We start from the raw sequence: 19,409 nt of genomic DNA, 5'->3' as shown, positions 1-19,409 counted from the left end.
GGAAATGGTATAAAAGTGGTGCTATAAAAATAGTTCCTGAACGCTAACTATTTTTAAAAAATCCCTTCTCTAGATCTTAAGTAACCTAGGAGACTTCCAGTTTCTCTTCATTGATCTGGCAATCATTTTGGTAGTGGTATTTACAAGTGAGTATTTTGCTTTGTTATTGTTTTTAAAGCATATGAAATTCTGATGTGGCTTATTAAACTTTGGTAAATTTACATGAACAGTTGTAACACAGTGCATATCTCTCCATTTTCCCTGTAAGTATGTTCTTTTATTAGTGGTTGTTTATATTTTGCCCCATTTGTTTTATTCTTTCTCCATTTTTTTCTGAAATATTTGAGAATATGTTTATGTTATCATGACCCTTTGCCTCTGAATGTTTTAGTATATATTGCCCTAAACAAAGTCATTTTCTTATACAGCTAAACAGTTATAATGATCAAGAAATTTAACACATACAATTTTACCTAATCCATACCCATATTCAGGTTTCGTTATGTGTTCCAATAAGGTCCCTTCTGCCTATTTCCCCCCCCTAGTCCTCTAGCCCAGGATCTAGTCTAGGCTCATAAATTTCATTTAGTTATCATATCTCTTTTGTCATCTTTAATCCAGAATAGTATGTCAGCCTTTTGGGGGGCCTTCTTGACGTTGACATTTATGAAGGAAGATAATCCAGTTATCTGAGTTTGTCTGATGTATTCTCATTAGACTCAGGCTATGCATTCTTGGCAGGAATACCAAAGAAGGGATGCTGTGTCCTCCTGAGTACATCATATAAGGAGACAAGATGTTGATTTGTTTCAGTATTGGTGATGTTAACATCAAAATAAATAATAATTGTAATGAGATATGATCTATTTAATCAAATGAAAATTCATAAGTCCATACTGGAAATAAATAAGTGATTGGGAGAGAAGGGAAAGCTCTTCCTTACAGTAAAATGCTAACTAATAATACAGAAGGAATGATTGGCTTATACTATGGAAAGACCCTTGTCTTACTGACATCTTAGGCCGGCTACATCTTCGCTGTGGGGGACTACTGTGTATGTCATAGGATGCTTACCAGTATCTCTGGCCTCTACCCACTGGATGCCGGTAACACTCCCCCATTTGTGACACCCAAAAATATCTCCAGACATTGCCAGATGTTCTCTGGGGGCCAAAATCACCTTGGTTGAGAACCACTGAGTTTGACAGTCTTTAGTGGATGCTACAACTAGTGAATGAAAGTTGATAAGGAACAGGATTTTTACAGTGTCTTAGTATCTTTCTACAAATTACTTATTAATTACAAAGAGAAAAATAGAAACACTACAGTGGAGAAACTTGGTGGACCACCTCAATAAGCGATCAGAGCCTTTTTTTGTATGTTACTGTTATGTTTATATAGCTTCAAACCTTTGTTAATATCTTCTTAAGAGGAGGAAATATGTATTATTTTAACTGTAGCTTTGCAATTAAAGATTCAGAAATAAACATACAAGGGTGGTGATGATATATGCTAATATTTACTATTCTTTTTACTTGTACTAGTGTTTCCTTTGAACTTCAATAGACTAATGTAAAAAGTGCTCCTGAGCCATTTTTGAAAAAGCCTAAATTGTTTACTTTTACAGATTATTTAGATATGTATAGCATCTGGCTTGTTTTTTGGACATTTTTCATGCTAAATATTTGTTAGAGAAAAACTGGTTTTTTTTTTTCCTAAATGTTCCTAAATGAATCTGACAGATGAATTTAGATATAAACCTTTCTTCTCTTTCTTCTCAACGTAGTGAGTTTAAATCCTGCCTGGAAGGAACTTGTGGCACAAAGACCACCTTCAGGTCTTATATCTGGGGCCCTTCTCTTCTCCGTCTTGTCTCAGATTATCATCTGCATTGGATTTCAATCTTTGGGGTTTTTTTGGGTCAAGCAGCAGACGTGGTATAAGGAGTCGCGTCCACATTCAGAGTAAGTTGGTCAATCCATTAAAAAGTATGTGTAAAATGTATGTAATATATACGCATGCAAAAATAAGTTTAAAATGTATGTAAAAATTGCATGCAGCTTGACTAAGCACTTAAATAATTTGGCCTGTATTTGACTTTATCTGTAGGAGGGTGGTTAGGCCAGGTCCTAATAATCACTACCAAGATGGGGACATTGGACCAGTTTCTTAATTTGCAGCTGAGCCTTGCTTTCCTTATCTGTAAAATAAGAAAGTTGAAATTAATCACTAGGATCTCTTCTAAACCCAGAATGTTTGTGTTCCTAACTTCTCTAACCCCAGTTTGGGAAATGACATTTAAAACCTAAAAAAATTTAAGTAAAGGTATTAAGTGGGTCTTTTATTTGTTTATGGGCAGAGTGTTTTCCAGTTCACAAATTATGATAGCATTATTTTAATTAATTACACATAGGTAAACACAAGGTCTGTTTACCTTTACTATGCTAATATTACTCCCCAAATTTAAAGAATGGGGAAAGGGTTAAGTAAGAGAGACTTATTAATTAATGAAGTTTCTTACTTCTAATTTTTTAATTGATTGGAATGTGACTAGAAAGAAAAACTGGTTTCCTTTGGGAAACATATTGTGTTTACTAATATAAAATCTTTTGTGTGTGTTTTAGTACACAGGAAGCTTTTAATACAACAGGAAGCCTATATGGGAATTCTTCACATTTGTACAATGAAACCAATCCTGATAGACATAATATAGAAAATTATGAAAATACCACAGTGTTTTTTATCTCCAGTTTTCAGTACCTCATAGTGGCAATTGCCTTTTCAAAAGGAAAACCCTTCAGGCAACCTTGCTACAAGAATTGTAAGTTTGGCATTTATTGTGATTCCCATCCTGCTTCCCTTCTTTAAAAGTAATGCAAGAGTAGAGTTAAAACTGTCCTTTCAAAGTAAAATAGATCTTCACAAATAGAATGAACCTAGTGATTTAGATGTTTACTGTCTTGTTTTATTCTCATGGTAGCTGCCACCCTAAGTTTAAAATTAAAGCCAGCAGTTCTAAACATTCCTGGTTTTCACATCCTATTACTTCTGGCTCCAACTTTTATTTTTACAGCCCATTGCAAAGAGAGTTAGAATTAGAAGCAGGAACAGAGGTTCCTCAGTTGGAACAGTGGGTATTATACTTTCCTTCTGGGTGGTCTGCATAGCACCAGCTGTCTTTTCTCATTTTTGACACTGTTCCAGCCAGTATTCACCTGGAATTCTTCATTTCTGTCACCTTTGCATCCACCTCAGAAGGGGCCAGTAGGATGGAGGCTTGTGCCTATGTAAGCTTGTCTGCCTGTGGCAATAGGAGATAGCATTTTGTTTGATCCACAATTAGGGTTTTGGGGGAAAAAACTTATTCACTATATGTAAATTGCTGGTTTTAAAAAATTGAGGCTGTACTAATTAATATATGGAATAACTTAAAATTTTTTTTCACATAAAACTGTAGACTTTTGCAGTATCTTGGGATGAGTAGTAGTTATTCTTGTGCTGTAAAGAAATGCCAGTGTTCTAGTTGGCAGAATGTCAGGCCACAGGTTTTGGTGTGATACAGGGGTGATAACTCCTCACATCTCTATCTCATGTTAGAGTTAACAAAGCATATTCACATATGTTTTCTTATTTAGTCTTTACTTCTACCCTCTGGTTTGTAGGGAAGGTGTTATTACTTTATATTTTGGACAGGTAAGACTGTTTAAAAATATAAGTGCTGATAATAATTGAAATCTGTTTTTTCTTTTTTTAAAAAAAGAACTGATATTTCTTATCTAATAAATGGAGGCTGTATTACTGAGAATCATATTAAAACCATGGGGGACAAAAAGCCTTGCATAGAAGGTTTATCACTGTACTTTTAAGAGAACTTCATAACTTAAGTTACCTTATTATAAGGTGAACTTAAAACATGTATATCAACCTTAATTATTATTTTTAGTTCAATATTTTTAAATTTTAAGGAAATATTGAGCATGCCCAGGGGTAGCTAAAACATCTATCAAAGAACAAAACTTTCTTTACATGAAGAAAACTGGTGTTCAGACTGGTTGATAATAAGTAAGACAAGCTGCACCAGGAAAGTTAATTTAGAGGTCTAAGTAAATCCACCCTATCCATACTTCTCCAGTTAAGAAAAAGAGAGAGACTTTTAGTTGCCTATTTTTTAAACACATCTTTTATATTATTTTGGAAAACTTCCAAAAAAATTAAAGGCTCAAATATTTTGATTTCCTATTTAATTTCAAATTGATTTAAATAGACTCAATTGTTGATGGCTGGACTGTTTTTTTTTTTTTAAAACGTGTTAAAAATTATATTTTAATAGAAATATAGCCACAAAACCTTTGTCCTTACTATAAGCAGCTTGTGCATGTCTGTCAGCGCATACAGAAGTGCATGCTGTCATTAAAACTTGCCTCCCGGAAAATACAATAGGAACAGGAAAGTCAGCGTACACATACTTTGCTGATTTTCACATCCTGTCTGTCTGTCTGTCTTTCTGTCATTGAAGTCCCCTGATCTTGGAATGTAGTAAAGAAGGAAAAGTAGAGAAGAAAGTAAGAAATGACAGAAATAAAGTATTACTGTATAAAGTGATATACAATGTAAAGTGTAAATATAGATGGAAAAGAGTGGGGAAAAGGTTAAGGCTTTCCTAGAGCTGACATTAATTAGCCTTTCCTTTCGTCCTGCACAATAGACAGTTAACAGGTCTTCACTGGGACCTGCTAGTTGCTCTTCTCAGTATCTAAACAGTGTAATGTATTCAGTCTATCTTGAGGTGATTACTTTTAAGAATTAATCTCAATCTTAGGCATTTAAGGCATTATAGAGTTTTTTGCTGTCTTCTAGTGGTTCAGTTTGAATCTAAGTAAAACCTTATTTCAGCCTGTGGTTACCCATTTTTAACTTTAGCTTAGCCCAGTTATATTTTCCTGTTTGACTATGCTATCATTTCAGGGGCCATGATCATATGGACTTAGTTCTAACACTCTCTCTTAACTAGATGTGATTTCTTGAGATCTGGCTTCAATTTTTGCTACAGTTTTTTTTTTACTTGATCCTTATAACTTACTGCTTGTGAAATCCAGGTTCTTTCTCAGTTTATGAAGGCATTATTACTGACATGCCAGTATCCTTCCTGTTCAGGCCTGTGTATCTTTTGCCTGTTCATCTGCCATGCCTGAATTGGTTGGAGCAGATACCTAGAGGCCCTGCAGAATAAGGTGGCCTTTTAAAGACAAGTAACTGAGTAAGGAAGGAGGGAATAGGAGTACGAAAGACTTGAAATCTGTGTTATAGATCAGGCAGTCCTGGTTAGTATTTTTGAGGAAGGAACAAGAGAGGTATATATCAGAGCTATGGACAAATATTGCGGATTTATTTACTCTATGTAGGTTTTTATTTTTGAGTCACTTAACTAAGGGGAATATGAAGGAAATCCTTTATGGTGCCTTATTTTGATGCCATATTCCATCAAAAGGAACTGGTATCATTAGAAGAACAATTCTGTGATGCCATAGCTGGGATGTATGTAATAATAACTTAAATCTACGGTTTCCTCCAGGATCCTCACAGTATCCCCATTTTATAGTTAAAATAATTTGACTCTGAATGACTTGTTGATGTTCACATAGCTTTGTGGCAGCATCGGAAATAGAAGCTAATTCTCTAACTTGTGGAACCTTCTCCCTCAGCCGCCAGTCACCACCAACACAGCGTTTGTTTTGATAGCTGTCTTCTGGTGAAGAGCATTCCTTGCACTTCAGTACGATCACTAAGGAATCACTGACCATGCCAGGAGAATCCCGGAGCTGAGAGCACAGTCTACTAGAAACTCATACCTCTCCAAAATGAATCCCTGACTTTTCCATTCTTGGTTGAAATCCTTATTGATTTTTTCATTTTGGTGGTTATCTAAATCTGCCAGCCACCCACCTCCCCTGTCAGATTCCTTTGAATAGTGCCTCTTTTTCTCCCCTGGCTAAACAAAGGAAAGATTCAATTATTTATTTTTTCCTTCAAATGGAAATCTTGGCAGATTTTTAGAGGTGTGATCAAAGCGGGTGGTTATAGGAGAAGGACAGATGAAGAGTTGAGAAATACTGTTGAGGTAGATGTAAGAAGTTTTTGAGCTTGAGTAAAAAAAAAATTTTTTTTCTGGTAACATGTCAGGACTAGATTGCAAGTCTGTTTTTGCTTATCGTTATAAAAATGCAATAGGATTTGAAAAACATTCAATATGGGCTATTACTTTATTGAAACAAAACCTTTTCTGTCTCTCTGTCTCTCTTTGGGATTTATATTCTGACTTTTTTTTTTTCCTTTGGTCCTTTTTCTGATTTAGTCTTTGTGTGTGTGTGTTCATGTACTTCCAACTAGCACTTTCTGAACACTTTTTCTTTAACTGACTATATAGATATTTGAATGGCTATATAACATGTATTACTTTCATTGCTGCATTTATTGAATAGAATGTTGTATCCCCTGTTTGAAATTTATTTTTTATTTTTTGGTGAAATTTTTATTTTTATTTTTTGGCCGCCCCGCGCAGCATGCGGGATCTTAGTGCCCTGACTAGGGATCAAACCCACGCCCCCTGCAGTGGAAGCGCGGTCTTAACCACTGGACCGCCAGGGAAGTCCCATCCTGTTTGCAATTTAGTAGAATGTTGGAAAAGATAAAAATCTAGAAAAAAAATTCCTTTTTTATCTGAGTGGGTTCCAAATTTTTCATCCTGTTGGTCAGTGGCTCATAGTAAAAGAGTTTCCCCACTTTTGGCATGAATGTTAGTATAACTTTCAGTCTAAGCTGCTAGAACAATAAATATATATATAAAACAATAAACATATATGTATTAAAAAAACACAGTATTGTTTGTATAGAATAATAACTGTTGGCCTATAGTTTTCAACTGACGGATTAACAAATTTCATATTTACAAATGACTCCCACATTTAAAAATATTGAGACCCCTTCCTTCATTTACAGTCTGTAAATAGTATATTAAACTTCTTTGCTCAATCTGAAGGCTTCATGATAAAGTTTTGGTCATATGTGGTCATAGTAAAGCTTGAGTTTTGAAGCCAACCTCAAATAGGAACTTAGGAATAAATATCCAGACCAAAGAAAAAAGGGGGGAAAAGTTGGGGTCTGTCAGTATAATTGAGACTATTTCTGAGCCCCCTCCACCCCCATGGCTTGTTACATAAGGGTGTGCTTGTATGTATACGTGCATGTGAATGCATGTATGTACACAGTTAACAAAATGGTCCTGAGCAGAGAGTTTTATTTTTGAGTTAGGAAAGTGATACAAAGTGCTGATGGATGGAATTTACCATCCCTACCTACCACAGCAAGCCACAGGGTTAGCCCACATTTAAAGTAGCAGATCAACTCAGTTTCTGGGTTTTAGCTAGCGTTTTCTGTGGAAATATTTTCATGGAGGAAATTAATGTAAAAGTGGGATTCACTTAACAGAAATATACTTACGTTCAACTTAGAGTGCCTCTGTTTAGGATTATAACATAACCGATACTGAGAATAAATGTTATCATCATTTTTACAATCAACAATTGTCTTTGCATGTATGTTTTAAATGATAATCTAATTTTGCCGTACGTAGTCTAGTCTCCTGTTTGTGAATTATAGATTGGCTTGGTTGTCTTATAAAGTAGCTATCTATCTGTGAGATACACAAGTAAATATCTGTAAAGGTCTGTCTCTTATTTTTTATAAATGCTGATTATTTTCACATTACATAAATAAATCCTTTGGGCCTTCATGATGTATCATACTCTAGGAAATATCATAGAGCACACATTTTATATACTTCATCAACCTGAATAGAAGTATTCAAAACCAAAATTTAAGATCGACAGTATACCAGTTGTTATTATATGCCTTTTTATTTAAAGGAACTCCCTAATTTAATTGTTTTACTTTCTGTTTCAGATTTTTTTGTTGTGTCTCTGATTATTTTGTATGTTTTCATATTATTCATCATGTTGCATCCAGTTGCCTCTATTGACCAGATTCTTCAGGTAAGGCTTAAGCACATCAATTATTACTGATTGTCTGAGTAGTAATAGGATCTGGGATAGCAGTGGTAAATAAGACAGTAGTGGAAAATGACACATTAGTATCACATAGCCAAATGAGACTTCTGGATGATTGCTAGGGCTTAAGATCTATCCCCCTCCTCTGCTCTTATGTTACTGGGGAAGAGACTAAACTGTCTTTGTTTCTTTTTTCCAGGATCTCTTCTTTCCTAATTTTCGAAGATGCAGTTATATTAACCCAAAGGGAGCATAATTAAAACAGCAGCCTTTATTGACTCTACCTGTTATTTTTCTTTCCTGTTTCTCCAGTCTTTGCTTCTAGTTCCATTTCCCTTTGTCCACAAACAAATTAAATGTCCCTTGGTCTTTAAAAATAAAAGAACATTGATTCCATTATTTGACCCGTCCCTTACCAACCTACTTCTCGAGTAGTCTGCATGTGCTGCCTCATCACATGCTGTCCATTGAGTTCTTTATTCTCATTCTCATTAAAAACTTTATGAAAGATGAAATACTTGTTTTATACAAACGAACATGCATACACGTTTAAGTTGTTAATCATAATAGCAGTAAAATAATACCTAGGAGTCCAGCATGTAACCTAAAAAAAAGGTAGCATTACCAACACCAGTAAGGCTCTATTGTGCACCTTTCTCCAAACACCCAGAGGGAACCACTACCTCATTTTCTTACTTTTCACTATACATTTACCATATATGTATGAAGTCTTAAAAGATAGTTTTGCTTACTTTTGAACTTTATGAAAATGGTATCTGGTAATTGCTGTTTTACTGTGACTTGCTTTTTCCCAAAAGCCTTACTATGATGCTGCATGCATTTCATTTTCATTCTATATAGTATTCCATTATAGGAATATACCCTAATTCACTTCTCAGTTCTCCACTGGTAAATAACTGGATTGTTTATAGACTTTTCCTGAATTAATTGTCCTGATGTAAACATTCTTATACACATCTCTTAGGGTAAGGGAGTGAGTAACATCAAAGAGTTCATCCCAAGTACAAGCAGCAAGGGGGTGGTACAATGCTGTTGAGAATTTAAAACCAGCAATAAAGCCCACTAAACGTCCATCTGCTAGAAATATCACCTTGTCGTGGGAATTCTAAACAATGTCAGTGGTAAAATACTCCTTCTGTTACCACCTGCCCTACCTTGGCATACCACTAGGGAAGACGGTCTTCTGGTGTGTTCTAGTATAAGTTTGAGCATGTCCTCTTTAGCTTTCTGAGGTTCCAGTTGTTTTCCAAAGTGATTATACCAATTTATACTTCCATCAGTGTATGAGATCTTTTGTTCCACATCTTTGCCAATGTTTGTCTAGTGGGTGTAAAGTGTGATATGACTTTGTAAGTAATTTTGATATATGGTTGGATAGGACCCCTATCCCCACCTCACATTGTTCATCATGACCTTTTAGGCTGTTCCGGAGCTTTTCCTCCTCTGTATACATTTTAAGTTTAAGTTTATACCAGGATAAGCCCTCTTGGAATTTTTATTAGAATTACACTGGGTTTATCAAAGAATTGAGGGGGAGAATATCTCTATTTCTTCAGAATATCTTTCTCCCTAAAGGTTTTTATACAAGTTTTTGTTAGATTTATTCCTGTAGTATTATGGTTTTTGTTCCTCTGATAAGTATCTGTTTAAAATTGCATTTTATAGTCCTTTTATGCTGGTGGAAACAGTGCAGTTATTTTGGATATTCATCTTGTATCCATCAGCCTTGTCAAACTTTATTCTTAAAATTTTTAGATTCTCTGGGATTTTGTTTTAGACAGTTATCTATAAATAGTGACTTTTTTTGTTTCTGACATTTCAGTCCTTATGCCTTCTATGTGTTTTTCATGTCTGTTAACCACACGAATGTTGGTGTGATAGCGATGTACTTTTCCTGTTCCTGACTCTACAGGGAGTGTTCCTAGTATTTCATCACTGGATGTATTGTGGGCTGTAGGTTTCTGATATATACTCTTTATCGGGTTGAGGAAGCTTATTTCTATGGTGGTGTTAACATAAATAGACATTTAATTTTATCTAATGCTTTTTCTACAGCTATTGAAATGATCACTTAGTGTTTCTTCCGGGAGAATGTGGTGAATTACAGTTGACTGATATATATTTTTCTTATAGTAACCTTTTATTTATTTATTTATTTTTATATTTATTTTTGGCTGTGTTGGGTCTTCGTTTCTGTGCGAGGGCCTTCTCTAGCTGTGGCAAGCGGGGGCCACTCTTCATCATGGTGCGCGGGCCTCTTCACTATCGCGGCCTCTCTTGTTGTGGAGCACAGGCTGCAGACGCACAGGCTCAGTAGTTGTGGCTCACGGGCCTAGTTGCTCCGCGGCATGTGGGATCTTCCCAGACCAGGGCTCAAACCCGTGTCCCCTGCATTAGCAGGCAGATTCTCAACCACTGCGCCACCAGGGAAGCCCAGTTGACTGATATTCAAATGTTGAACCAACACCGCATTCCTAGAATAAATCCAACTTGTTCATGATGCATTCTTTTTTATATCTGCTGGATTTGGTTGACTATGATTTTGTTTAGGATCTTTGCTTGTGGTTGCATGAGTGAGATCAAACTTAGTTTTCTTTTCTTGATGTTATTGACAGGTTTGGGTATCAAACTTATATGCACTTTATGGATGAGCATTCCATTTCATGGACTTTTCCATGTTTTAACTAATCCCTTTAATGGATATTTAGGTTGTTTCCACTGTTTTGCTATTATAAACAGTGCTGTATTTGCAGATTCTTGCACACTTCATTAAGAAGGACAAACGCATATTTAGAGGTTAATGGCAGAAGTAGAATTGCTTGGCCAAAGGGTATCTAGAATTTGAATTTTTATAAATACTGTGTTATTGAACTTTGAAAAGGTTGACAGTTTATAGTCTTACCAACAGTGTATGAGCATCTCTTTCCCTACACACTTCATTCAGGGATTTAGATAAGCACCTTAGGCAAAAGAAGAAAATAAAACACATTTATATAATATTTCTCTCTCACCACACGTCTTATGCTTCACAGCCAAATTATTTTTTGAAAGAATGCTACATGCAACTCACCTCTCACACACTCATCAACTAATCTAATCTGGCTACTACCCCTGCCAGTCTACTGAAATTGCCCTTGCCAAGGCAATTAACAACCTTCTTGTTAAGTCCAGTGGATTTGTACCCCTGATGTGTGTGTGTGTGTGTTTTTTCCCCTCAGTCTTACTTGTCTCCTCAGCAGTATTTGACAAGTTAGCCATGCCATCATTCTTGAGACATTCCCCCTGGAATTTTATGATGCTTTGCTTTCTTCTGACCTTTTCCTACTTCTGTGACTCCTCATTCTCCATTGTGGTTCCAAACCCTGTGCCTGTGTCTTAAATGTTAGTGTTCCACACATTTGTGTTTTTATCCCTTGTCTTACTCTATCCATTCAGGTGACCTCATCCTTAATTGTGGCTTCCCCTGTAGTTGCCATCTATGTGTTGAAAACTCCTGACTTTATACCCTTAGCCTAGTCTCACAACTGAGCTTTAACCTGAATATCCACTAACATACTGAACATTATATGCGTGGTTCACCCATCAGTTCTCTCATTCAACATTTAGAAAACTAAGCTCATCATGTTCTCCCTCAACCCTGCTTCGACTCTGTTTCTTGATACTACCATTTATCCAAGGCAGAAGTGTGTGTGTATACTTGTCTTTTCCTTCTCTTTTCATGGCCAGTCTGGTCCTAGATTTTCTCAGGTTTCTTATTCTGTATCCCTGTCTCTCTCTTTACTCCAATCCCATCTGACACCTAAAAGGAAACTATTGTTTCCTACTCATAACACTTCTGACCCCAGATGTGTGGGGTTGTTTCACACCAACCAGTTCTCTGGACACCAACTGGGTGTCTTGCAGTTCAGTTTTAACACTAACTACTTGGAGCGAGCACAGACCCTACGAGTTAAGGGCTTGGTCCCACAACATTGCCCCCACTCCAGGCACCAGATGCAAGTCCCAGATTGTCACCTGTACTTCTTCTGACCAACCAACTATATAAGTCAGGGTTCCCACAACCCTCTTTTCAGCTTTGGTGATTTGCTGTAACAGCTCACAGAGTTCAGTGAAACACTTACGTTTATTGGTTTATCATAAAGAATATAATAAAGGTACAGCCAGATGAAGAGGTACATAAGCCAAGGTCTGGGAGGGTCCCAAGCACAGGAGCTTCTGTCATATGCCATTGGGATGCTTCACCCTCCCAGCACACGGATGTGTTGACCAACCCAGAGGCTCTCCAAACTCTGTAGTTTAGGGATTTTTTAAAATGGAGGTTTCATCATATAGGCATGATCAATTATTAACTCGATCTTTAGCCCCTCCCCTCTCCCTGGTCTTTCTGGTGACCAGCCCCCATTCTGAAGCCCATCAAGAGTAGCCTTGTTAGAACGAAAACATTCCTGATACCCAGGAAATTCCAGGGGATTTAGAAGCTCTGTTTAAGATATTCCTATCTCCCCCACCACTCAGGAAATTGCGTTTAAAGAGCCCTGTGTCAGGAACCAGGGACAGAGACCAGATATATTTATTTCCCATTATGTCTGCCACCACTCTAGTTCAGGCTACCATCGTCTCTTGCCTGGATCAGTATAGCAATCTCCACCCCTCAAATCCTTGCTGAGCCGTAAGTGTCTTTCTAAAACATGTTATATCATGCCACTCCTCAGCACTTGACACAGGTACTAGTGTGTACCTAGGAACTCAGTAAATATTTGCTGACTAAAGAGATGAATGCATGGATGAGATTTTTTTCCTTCTTTTTTTTTTTAGGCCTTAGAATTAATCACAGGTTTTAAAGTGAAAACTTACTTCTTAAATTGATCTGCACAGTTCTTTTTATGAATTGTCTTTAAACAGTATAGAGTTTTGAGTAGTACTTCATTATTAGATCAGTATCTACTTCATTGTTTATAGGACTTTATTTTTAAAATAGAGACTTGTTAGAAATTCATGATCTAGTAGAGCATGGGCTTTTGATTTTGAATAGGATTTGTCTCTAAGTTCAACCACTTTAATGTATCTTTTAAACCTTGAGTTACTTCACTTTGCATTTTATCATCTGAAAAGCGGTATAGTATCTACCTTGTGGCATTGCTGAGGATTGAGTAGATAGTATATGTGAAAGTGTTTGGTATATAATAGGAATTAAATAAATTTGGAAATTACGATATAATGCTATAATATCAACTACATACTATATTAACATAATTTTTGTCTTCCAGATAGTGTGTGTACCATATCAGTGGCGTGTAACTATGCTCATCATTGTTCTCGTCAATGCCTTTGTTTCAGTCGTGGTAGAGGTAAGCACTTTACATAATGAAGTGGCTGCCTTGCTGCTTTGCAATTCTCCGTGATTTAATGGTAATGGGGGAAACGGATAGGTAACATTATGGAAGCCCACAAAGAATTTCAGTTTCATTGCAGTTAAATTCATTTAGCCTTCTCTTCTCAACTGTTCCATGAGCTAATAATAGTCATATTAAGAGATAGGACGGAATTCCCTGATGGTCCAGTGGTTAGGACTCCGTGCCTTCACTTCCGAGGGCGTGGGTTCGATCCCTGGTTGGGGAACTAAGATCCCGCATGCCATGTGACGTGGCCAAAAAAAGAGAGAGAGAGAGAGATGATTTAGCTGCAGTCATAGATGGGAGAAAATAAGCAGTTATAAATCAAAAATTAGTGACTGAGAGAAAGGAGAGAAGATTGGTGCTCAGGTGGCCCATAAACTGGTAAACCAGTGGCCATGAAATCAGAGCACCACCCAAGTCCTGTGATGTACAGTAAAATCTCCCATTTAAGGGAGGAAAGGGAGGGGGCTCTCTCCATGAAGTATAGTAAATATTAATAATTAGTTGATTGAAATTGTAAAATAGTGACCATGATGAACTTATCCAGTCTCAGCATTGATTGCTGGAACTTCTTCCTTGGTATTTACTTTTAAGTTTTCCTTAGAGGGAAGAGGTCTTAAGTACTCTTTGATCCATTTTATACTGTATAGTTATTCTCCTACTAGGATTCCTTTAGGTCAGCTTCTCTAAAAGGAGATAGTAAGTTCTCACTTGCTGCTTATTAATAAAATTTGGTCTGTTCTCAGAGCTACTATTATTCACTCTTACAGTAGCAGTATGTCAAATGAAGAAGGAGATACAGTTGTGATTTTTAAGTTAAGGGTTTCATAGAGTAGGCTTTTGAATTAAAATAAGGTAATTTGTGGGAAACATGTATACTTTAGAGATAATGGCTCTAGACTTGGAAATTATGTTTAATTTGATATTTTTCTAAAAGATGACTTGGTATTTAAATTGGGGCCATAGTGGACAGCATGGTTATTACGGTACTGATCTTTTTAGGTTGCCCATTTTAATGTATTTTTGCTGTTTTATGGACATTAGAAAGCATGTCCAAGATACTGTACTTTAAGCTTTCCTTTTTTCTATAGTATAAGTTCATCTTTTCACGCAAATGTTATTTAAGATAAAATCTTTTTATAAAACAATTTCTAGGGAATCCTTTCTTAATCTCCCTTAATTTATTCTTGCTTACTATCAAAAGAATTATTTTTCATCATATGCATATAGATATAGTTGTATATAGATATAAATAACTCAATTCACTGTTAAGAAAAATACTTCAGATTATAAGCATTATTTTAATATGGGAAAGACCTGAGGATTCATATAAAAGCCATACTTTGTAGCAAATTTATCAAGAATTTTATGATTTATATTTGTTGCAAAAGTCCTGTTGTTATTCTTTATCCTTTTGCAATATAAACTGAAATTCTCTATATGAAAACCAAATCATGTTTTTCACTAATGTCTCAGCATTGTGTGAGCCTTTTTAAATGTATGCATTAATAAAGAATGACGTAGTCATTTTTAATTCTTAACTCGCTGGACTATCTCTCAGAACTTCTTCCTTGACATGGTCCTTTGGAAAGTTGTGTTCAATCGAGACAAACAAGGAGAATATCGCTTCACCACCACACAGCTACCGCAGGTTGGAAATCAGCCCTTACTCTCAATTCTTCACGTCAGTTGTGTACTCTGCATTGTGTAGGGTGGTATTCTGTTGTGTGTTGCTCAACCTTTTCCTCTATGCCTGGCATTTCATTTTTTTGTAAGGAGTCCTAGAAGATTCATGGCAAACATTTGTTACAGTCTTTTTAGGACTTCAGAAGTTTCATAAGTCTCTTTTCCATTCCAATCCTTATCTTCTCTGTGTGTGAAGGTCTTGTTCTCAGTGGTAAGTTTTTCCATTTCTCTCTGGCTTAAATTTTATGTTTCTGGTTTTTATGAATCCCATTAGAAGCTAAATGAGATTCATGTAAATAAAGTTATGGAATGGGAATTGTTTCTTCATGGATCAGAGTCCAAAGGTCAAAATTCTGAGGAATTATTTCTGATTTCTTGTCAATTACTGTACCTTAATTTTGGGTGGCTTTTTGGTTTTCCCCAGCATATGTCTCTCATCATTTAGAAACATTTTCAGAGAGATAGTGTTCATTTTTATACAAACCATGGTTTAAGGACTTTTGACCTTTTTTGTGGTGAAAAGAAAAGAGAAGCAGATGAATAAAACCCATTTTTTGGTGTTAGGATGTTGAAATTCTTGATAGGAAATATAGGTTACTCTTGGTTTTTAAATCAGTACCATTGAATCACAGCTCTGAGCAGCTTTTTGAGTATAGAGAACTTGACAGCATAAAGTTTCACTCCCTCGTTACTGTGCCCATTGCTGTTTGTAGGTGGGCGATATGCTATATACACATGAGTTCTAAACCTTTCACTCATCCCAGGCCAGAAAGAAGCTTTCCGAATTCAAGAGGATTCCCTGGCGTGGGTCACTCACTTATTTTTAGCTTTCTTTTACCTGAGTAGCTATGTCCTGAGCTTTGCTTTGGGAATTCATCAGGCTTGATGCCTGGTGTAGTAGTATCACAGGATCACTTTATAAGAAGTTCTATAGAGCACCATTTCCTTTTCTAATGCTTGATGATGAGTAAGGATAGTTTTGTAATAATGTGATAAGTCTGGAATCTGCTTTAGTTTCTTTTTCTCAAAGCAGTGTAAGGCACAGTTGTCCCTAGTAAGTATGACCAGAGCTGTATTAGAGAGAGGCTCAAGTTCCTGAGCTAAATCTCCTCCGTGTCTTGGTGACCTCACTACATTACTTCAAAGGGTTAACTTCGGGTCCTATCATCAGTCCTCATATAAAATATCTGTACTGGCAAGGCCTTGGCCAAGGAAAACATTTCCATTGAGTATTTAGCTTTTCCAAAGAGATCTCCGACTATTGATCTAAACAGGAAACGCAGGTTCTGAAGAGGAGCTGTACCCTAAGTCAAAAGTGGGTATCATAAAACTCCTTTAAAACATTTCAATTGGAAAGCCTTCCGCACTTTTCAACCAAAATTAAATGGCAGAAAATTCTATCATTTGCTATATCTTTTTTCTAAAAATGTGTAAATAAGTATGTGTCCTCATTATTTTTAAGAGTTTGTGCCTCTCATGTGAAGTTGTACCTCTGAAGTGTTCTGGGGAGAGAGTGGTCTGAGCAGGGAGGCTCCCGCCGGCCCCATGTGTTTACCAGGTCTGAGCACCATTGAGTAGACAAGAAGTTTGGCCTTCAGTTTCTAGGGTCATGATTTAAGAAAGCATTTTTTAAATCATTGGCTTTAGAAAAGAGAGTTCTTACAACCTCTTAGCACAGAATGCTATGCTTTCATCTTCCAACACTTCCGTTTGTAGTTTGCTCTCACTGTTCATATTTGTGACCCTTGGAGAGCCCATCAGTTAGTCAGATTACTGTAAGGCTGTAGTTCTCAATTAGGGGTAGTCCCCCCATCCTCCCGGGCACACGTGGCAGTATCTGGAGACATTTTTGTTTGTCACAATTGGCGGGGGGTGGGGGTGAGGCTGCTACTAGCATGTGGTGGGTGGAGCCTGAAGATGCTGCCGAGTAAACATCCTGCAGCAGCGCCCAAGACAAAGACTGTCTGGGTCAACCCGTCAGCAGTGCCGAGGCTGAAAATCCCTGCCATAAGGTGAAAAAGCAAGTAAAGATGAGAGCGACCTGCTACACCTAGGAGCCCATTCTGTGCTCTTTCCTACCAAGAGTCCCGTGAGGTCTTCTAAGATCGCAACTCTCAACCTTCTCTGTTAATGTCGGGGGAAGAACAGCCATGTTTCTTCATTCCTTCCTTACCATATAAACCCAGAGACCATTGAGTAAGGTTCGAAGTTTCAAAGCTAAAGACCCTGGACTAGGCTGCAGGTCTTAATGCAGTTGAGTTGTGAAGTCGAGAACCTCACCTAGAAATCTCTAGTAACCATGTCCAAAATATCTGGTGATCTGCAAGGCAGCTATGTAACACCTCCAGAATCCTTCCAATCTTAAGGTGTTTCTAACTTCGTTTTATACGTAAAGAAACAGCATTCAGTCAACTTGCCATGGTTATGCAGCTTATGAGTGGCGGAGCTGGGAGTTGAAGCCAAGGTTTCTGATTTCAAGAGGAGTGTTTTTTCCACTGTGCCACACTGTCTCACACTATGAGGCCACAGAGATGCAAACTAATATAACAATCAAGTGACAAAATGGAGACAAAGAACAGCTACTGTTTTCAAAACCTACTTTTTATGGTAGACACTGTGAGGCATTTTGTATAAATTCTCTCTAGTTGTTACAACCACCTAAGAGGTTAGGGTAGAGAGACTAAAGATATCCCTGTCTTCACAGATGAGGAAACAGTATTAGAACTGGAATTCAGGTTCAGTTTTATCTGGGCCCAGGACCATAATATTCCTATAACAGAAAGCCTCCATCTGTTCTTTAAAAACGAAATAAACCTTTAGGTGTCATTTTATTTAATAGTAGACATTTTAGATATTATGTTTATTTGGCCCACTGAACATACATACAGCTAACCTAATTTAGATACAGGAAAGATTTTTATGTAATAGTCATTTATTTCCCACAGTGGTTCTTTTTCTTATTAATGCACAGTGGCCTCAGTAAATGTCCATTGAATCAAATTGAAAACAGGTTAAATAAACCATTTGTAAATAATCAAAGTTAAAACTTGAATGTAACTAAGTATTTTTTTTCTGTAGTGATCTTTAGCAGCCCCAGATGTTAATACTTATTCTCTGACAAAAAAAAAAAAAAGATTCTTGAGATGCAGTGATTTTCAAGTAAGGATATTCATCACAAATGCCTTGAGCTCTACCTTTGACCTACTGAGTGAGAAGTCGTCAGTGGAGGGGCCCATCACCTGTGTTTTTCTGTACAGCTTTACCCGTGTTTGAGAAGATCTGTGCTATGTATTCGCTTTCGAAGAAGCATTTGTGCCTACCCTGTGTCTGGTAAACTGAGGCTGCTTAGTGGTAGATGTGGAACGGGAGTCATACCGTCATGTATTTTGATAATGCCTGAGAATGTGTCCTGATTATGTTTTCCTTTTGGGGGAAAAATCCAGATGTCAGCTGTAGTCTTTATGCCACTTAGGATATTATTTGAGTTTATTTAGATAGAATGTTCATTCTGATCGTCTTTGTCTTATATTCAGGATTGGTATGGAAGAAGACTTTTATGAAAACCACAGTACCATTACAACATTTTCCCCATAAGCATGGCTTTATATCTTACATACTGCCTATGAAAACATTTCCTAAAAGACACTGCTAGGAGTTAGCTGGCATTGGGGTTCTGGAATGAACAGCTTGGACTGGTCTAAGAAGCAGGAGAATTGTAGCTGTAGATCTTTTTGAAAGTTCTTTGTGGTTTTTCTGCTGGGCCACTTTGCCTTCTCTGGGGGATACACTTGGTTATTTAACCATTCCTTTCAGGAGCAAATCACAAGATCCAGTTGCTGGGCCTCCTGTGTTCTGCTTCAGAGACTCGCCCTAGATGCTTGGCGAGGCCTTGGTGCTCATTCTAAGCCCCGTGATGCTTCAGCTCTTCCCTCTCCTTGTGCAGTGCTTGCCTTTGTCCTGTTGCCACTGTCTTTTCTCCCTTGATTTAGTTCTATTCTAGCATGCCTGTAGCACCGTTTATTTTCTCTACCAGTGAATTATATTGTTTGAGGATGTCTGTGGTATGCTTGTGTTTGTAAATTAACAAGCCTATGCTTGCTTATAGTGTATTTTTTGTGTATGCTGTTTGGGGGAGGTGAGGGTACAAGAACAAAATATGGGTCTAATTATAGTGGAAGGGGGAATCCCTAGTGTTCCTTGTGACTGAATTTATTTTTAAAATTATAACAAGTGTACGTTGCTT

General features: G+C 37.0%; 1 protein-coding gene across 5 annotated transcripts in view; it reads left to right on the top strand.

Moving 5' to 3' along the window:
- Positions 1 to 19,409, top strand: part of ATP13A3 (ATPase 13A3) — an 80,359-nt gene that overhangs the window by 55,078 nt on the left and 5,872 nt on the right. For 4 of the 5 annotated variants that reach the window (XM_068546462.1, XM_068546463.1, XM_068546461.1 and 1 more), the window contains 6 exons: positions 74 to 146; positions 1,787 to 1,964; positions 2,625 to 2,821; positions 7,960 to 8,048; positions 13,352 to 13,432; positions 15,042 to 15,131. In XM_068546462.1, the coding sequence (XP_068402563.1) occupies positions 74 to 146; positions 1,787 to 1,964; positions 2,625 to 2,821; positions 7,960 to 8,048; positions 13,352 to 13,432; positions 15,042 to 15,131 (708 nt within the window). The remainder of the gene's footprint in view (positions 1 to 73; positions 147 to 1,786; positions 1,965 to 2,624; positions 2,822 to 7,959; positions 8,049 to 13,351; positions 13,433 to 15,041; positions 15,132 to 19,409) is intronic. The other variant, XM_068546464.1, reaches the window with a different exon arrangement.

This window comes from Eschrichtius robustus, chromosome 6 (genome assembly GCF_028021215.1).
Source record: "Eschrichtius robustus isolate mEscRob2 chromosome 6, mEscRob2.pri, whole genome shotgun sequence".
In the NCBI taxonomy this organism is placed as follows: domain Eukaryota; kingdom Metazoa; phylum Chordata; class Mammalia; order Artiodactyla; family Eschrichtiidae; genus Eschrichtius; species Eschrichtius robustus.
This window is presented reverse-complemented; position numbering and strand designations above follow the sequence as displayed.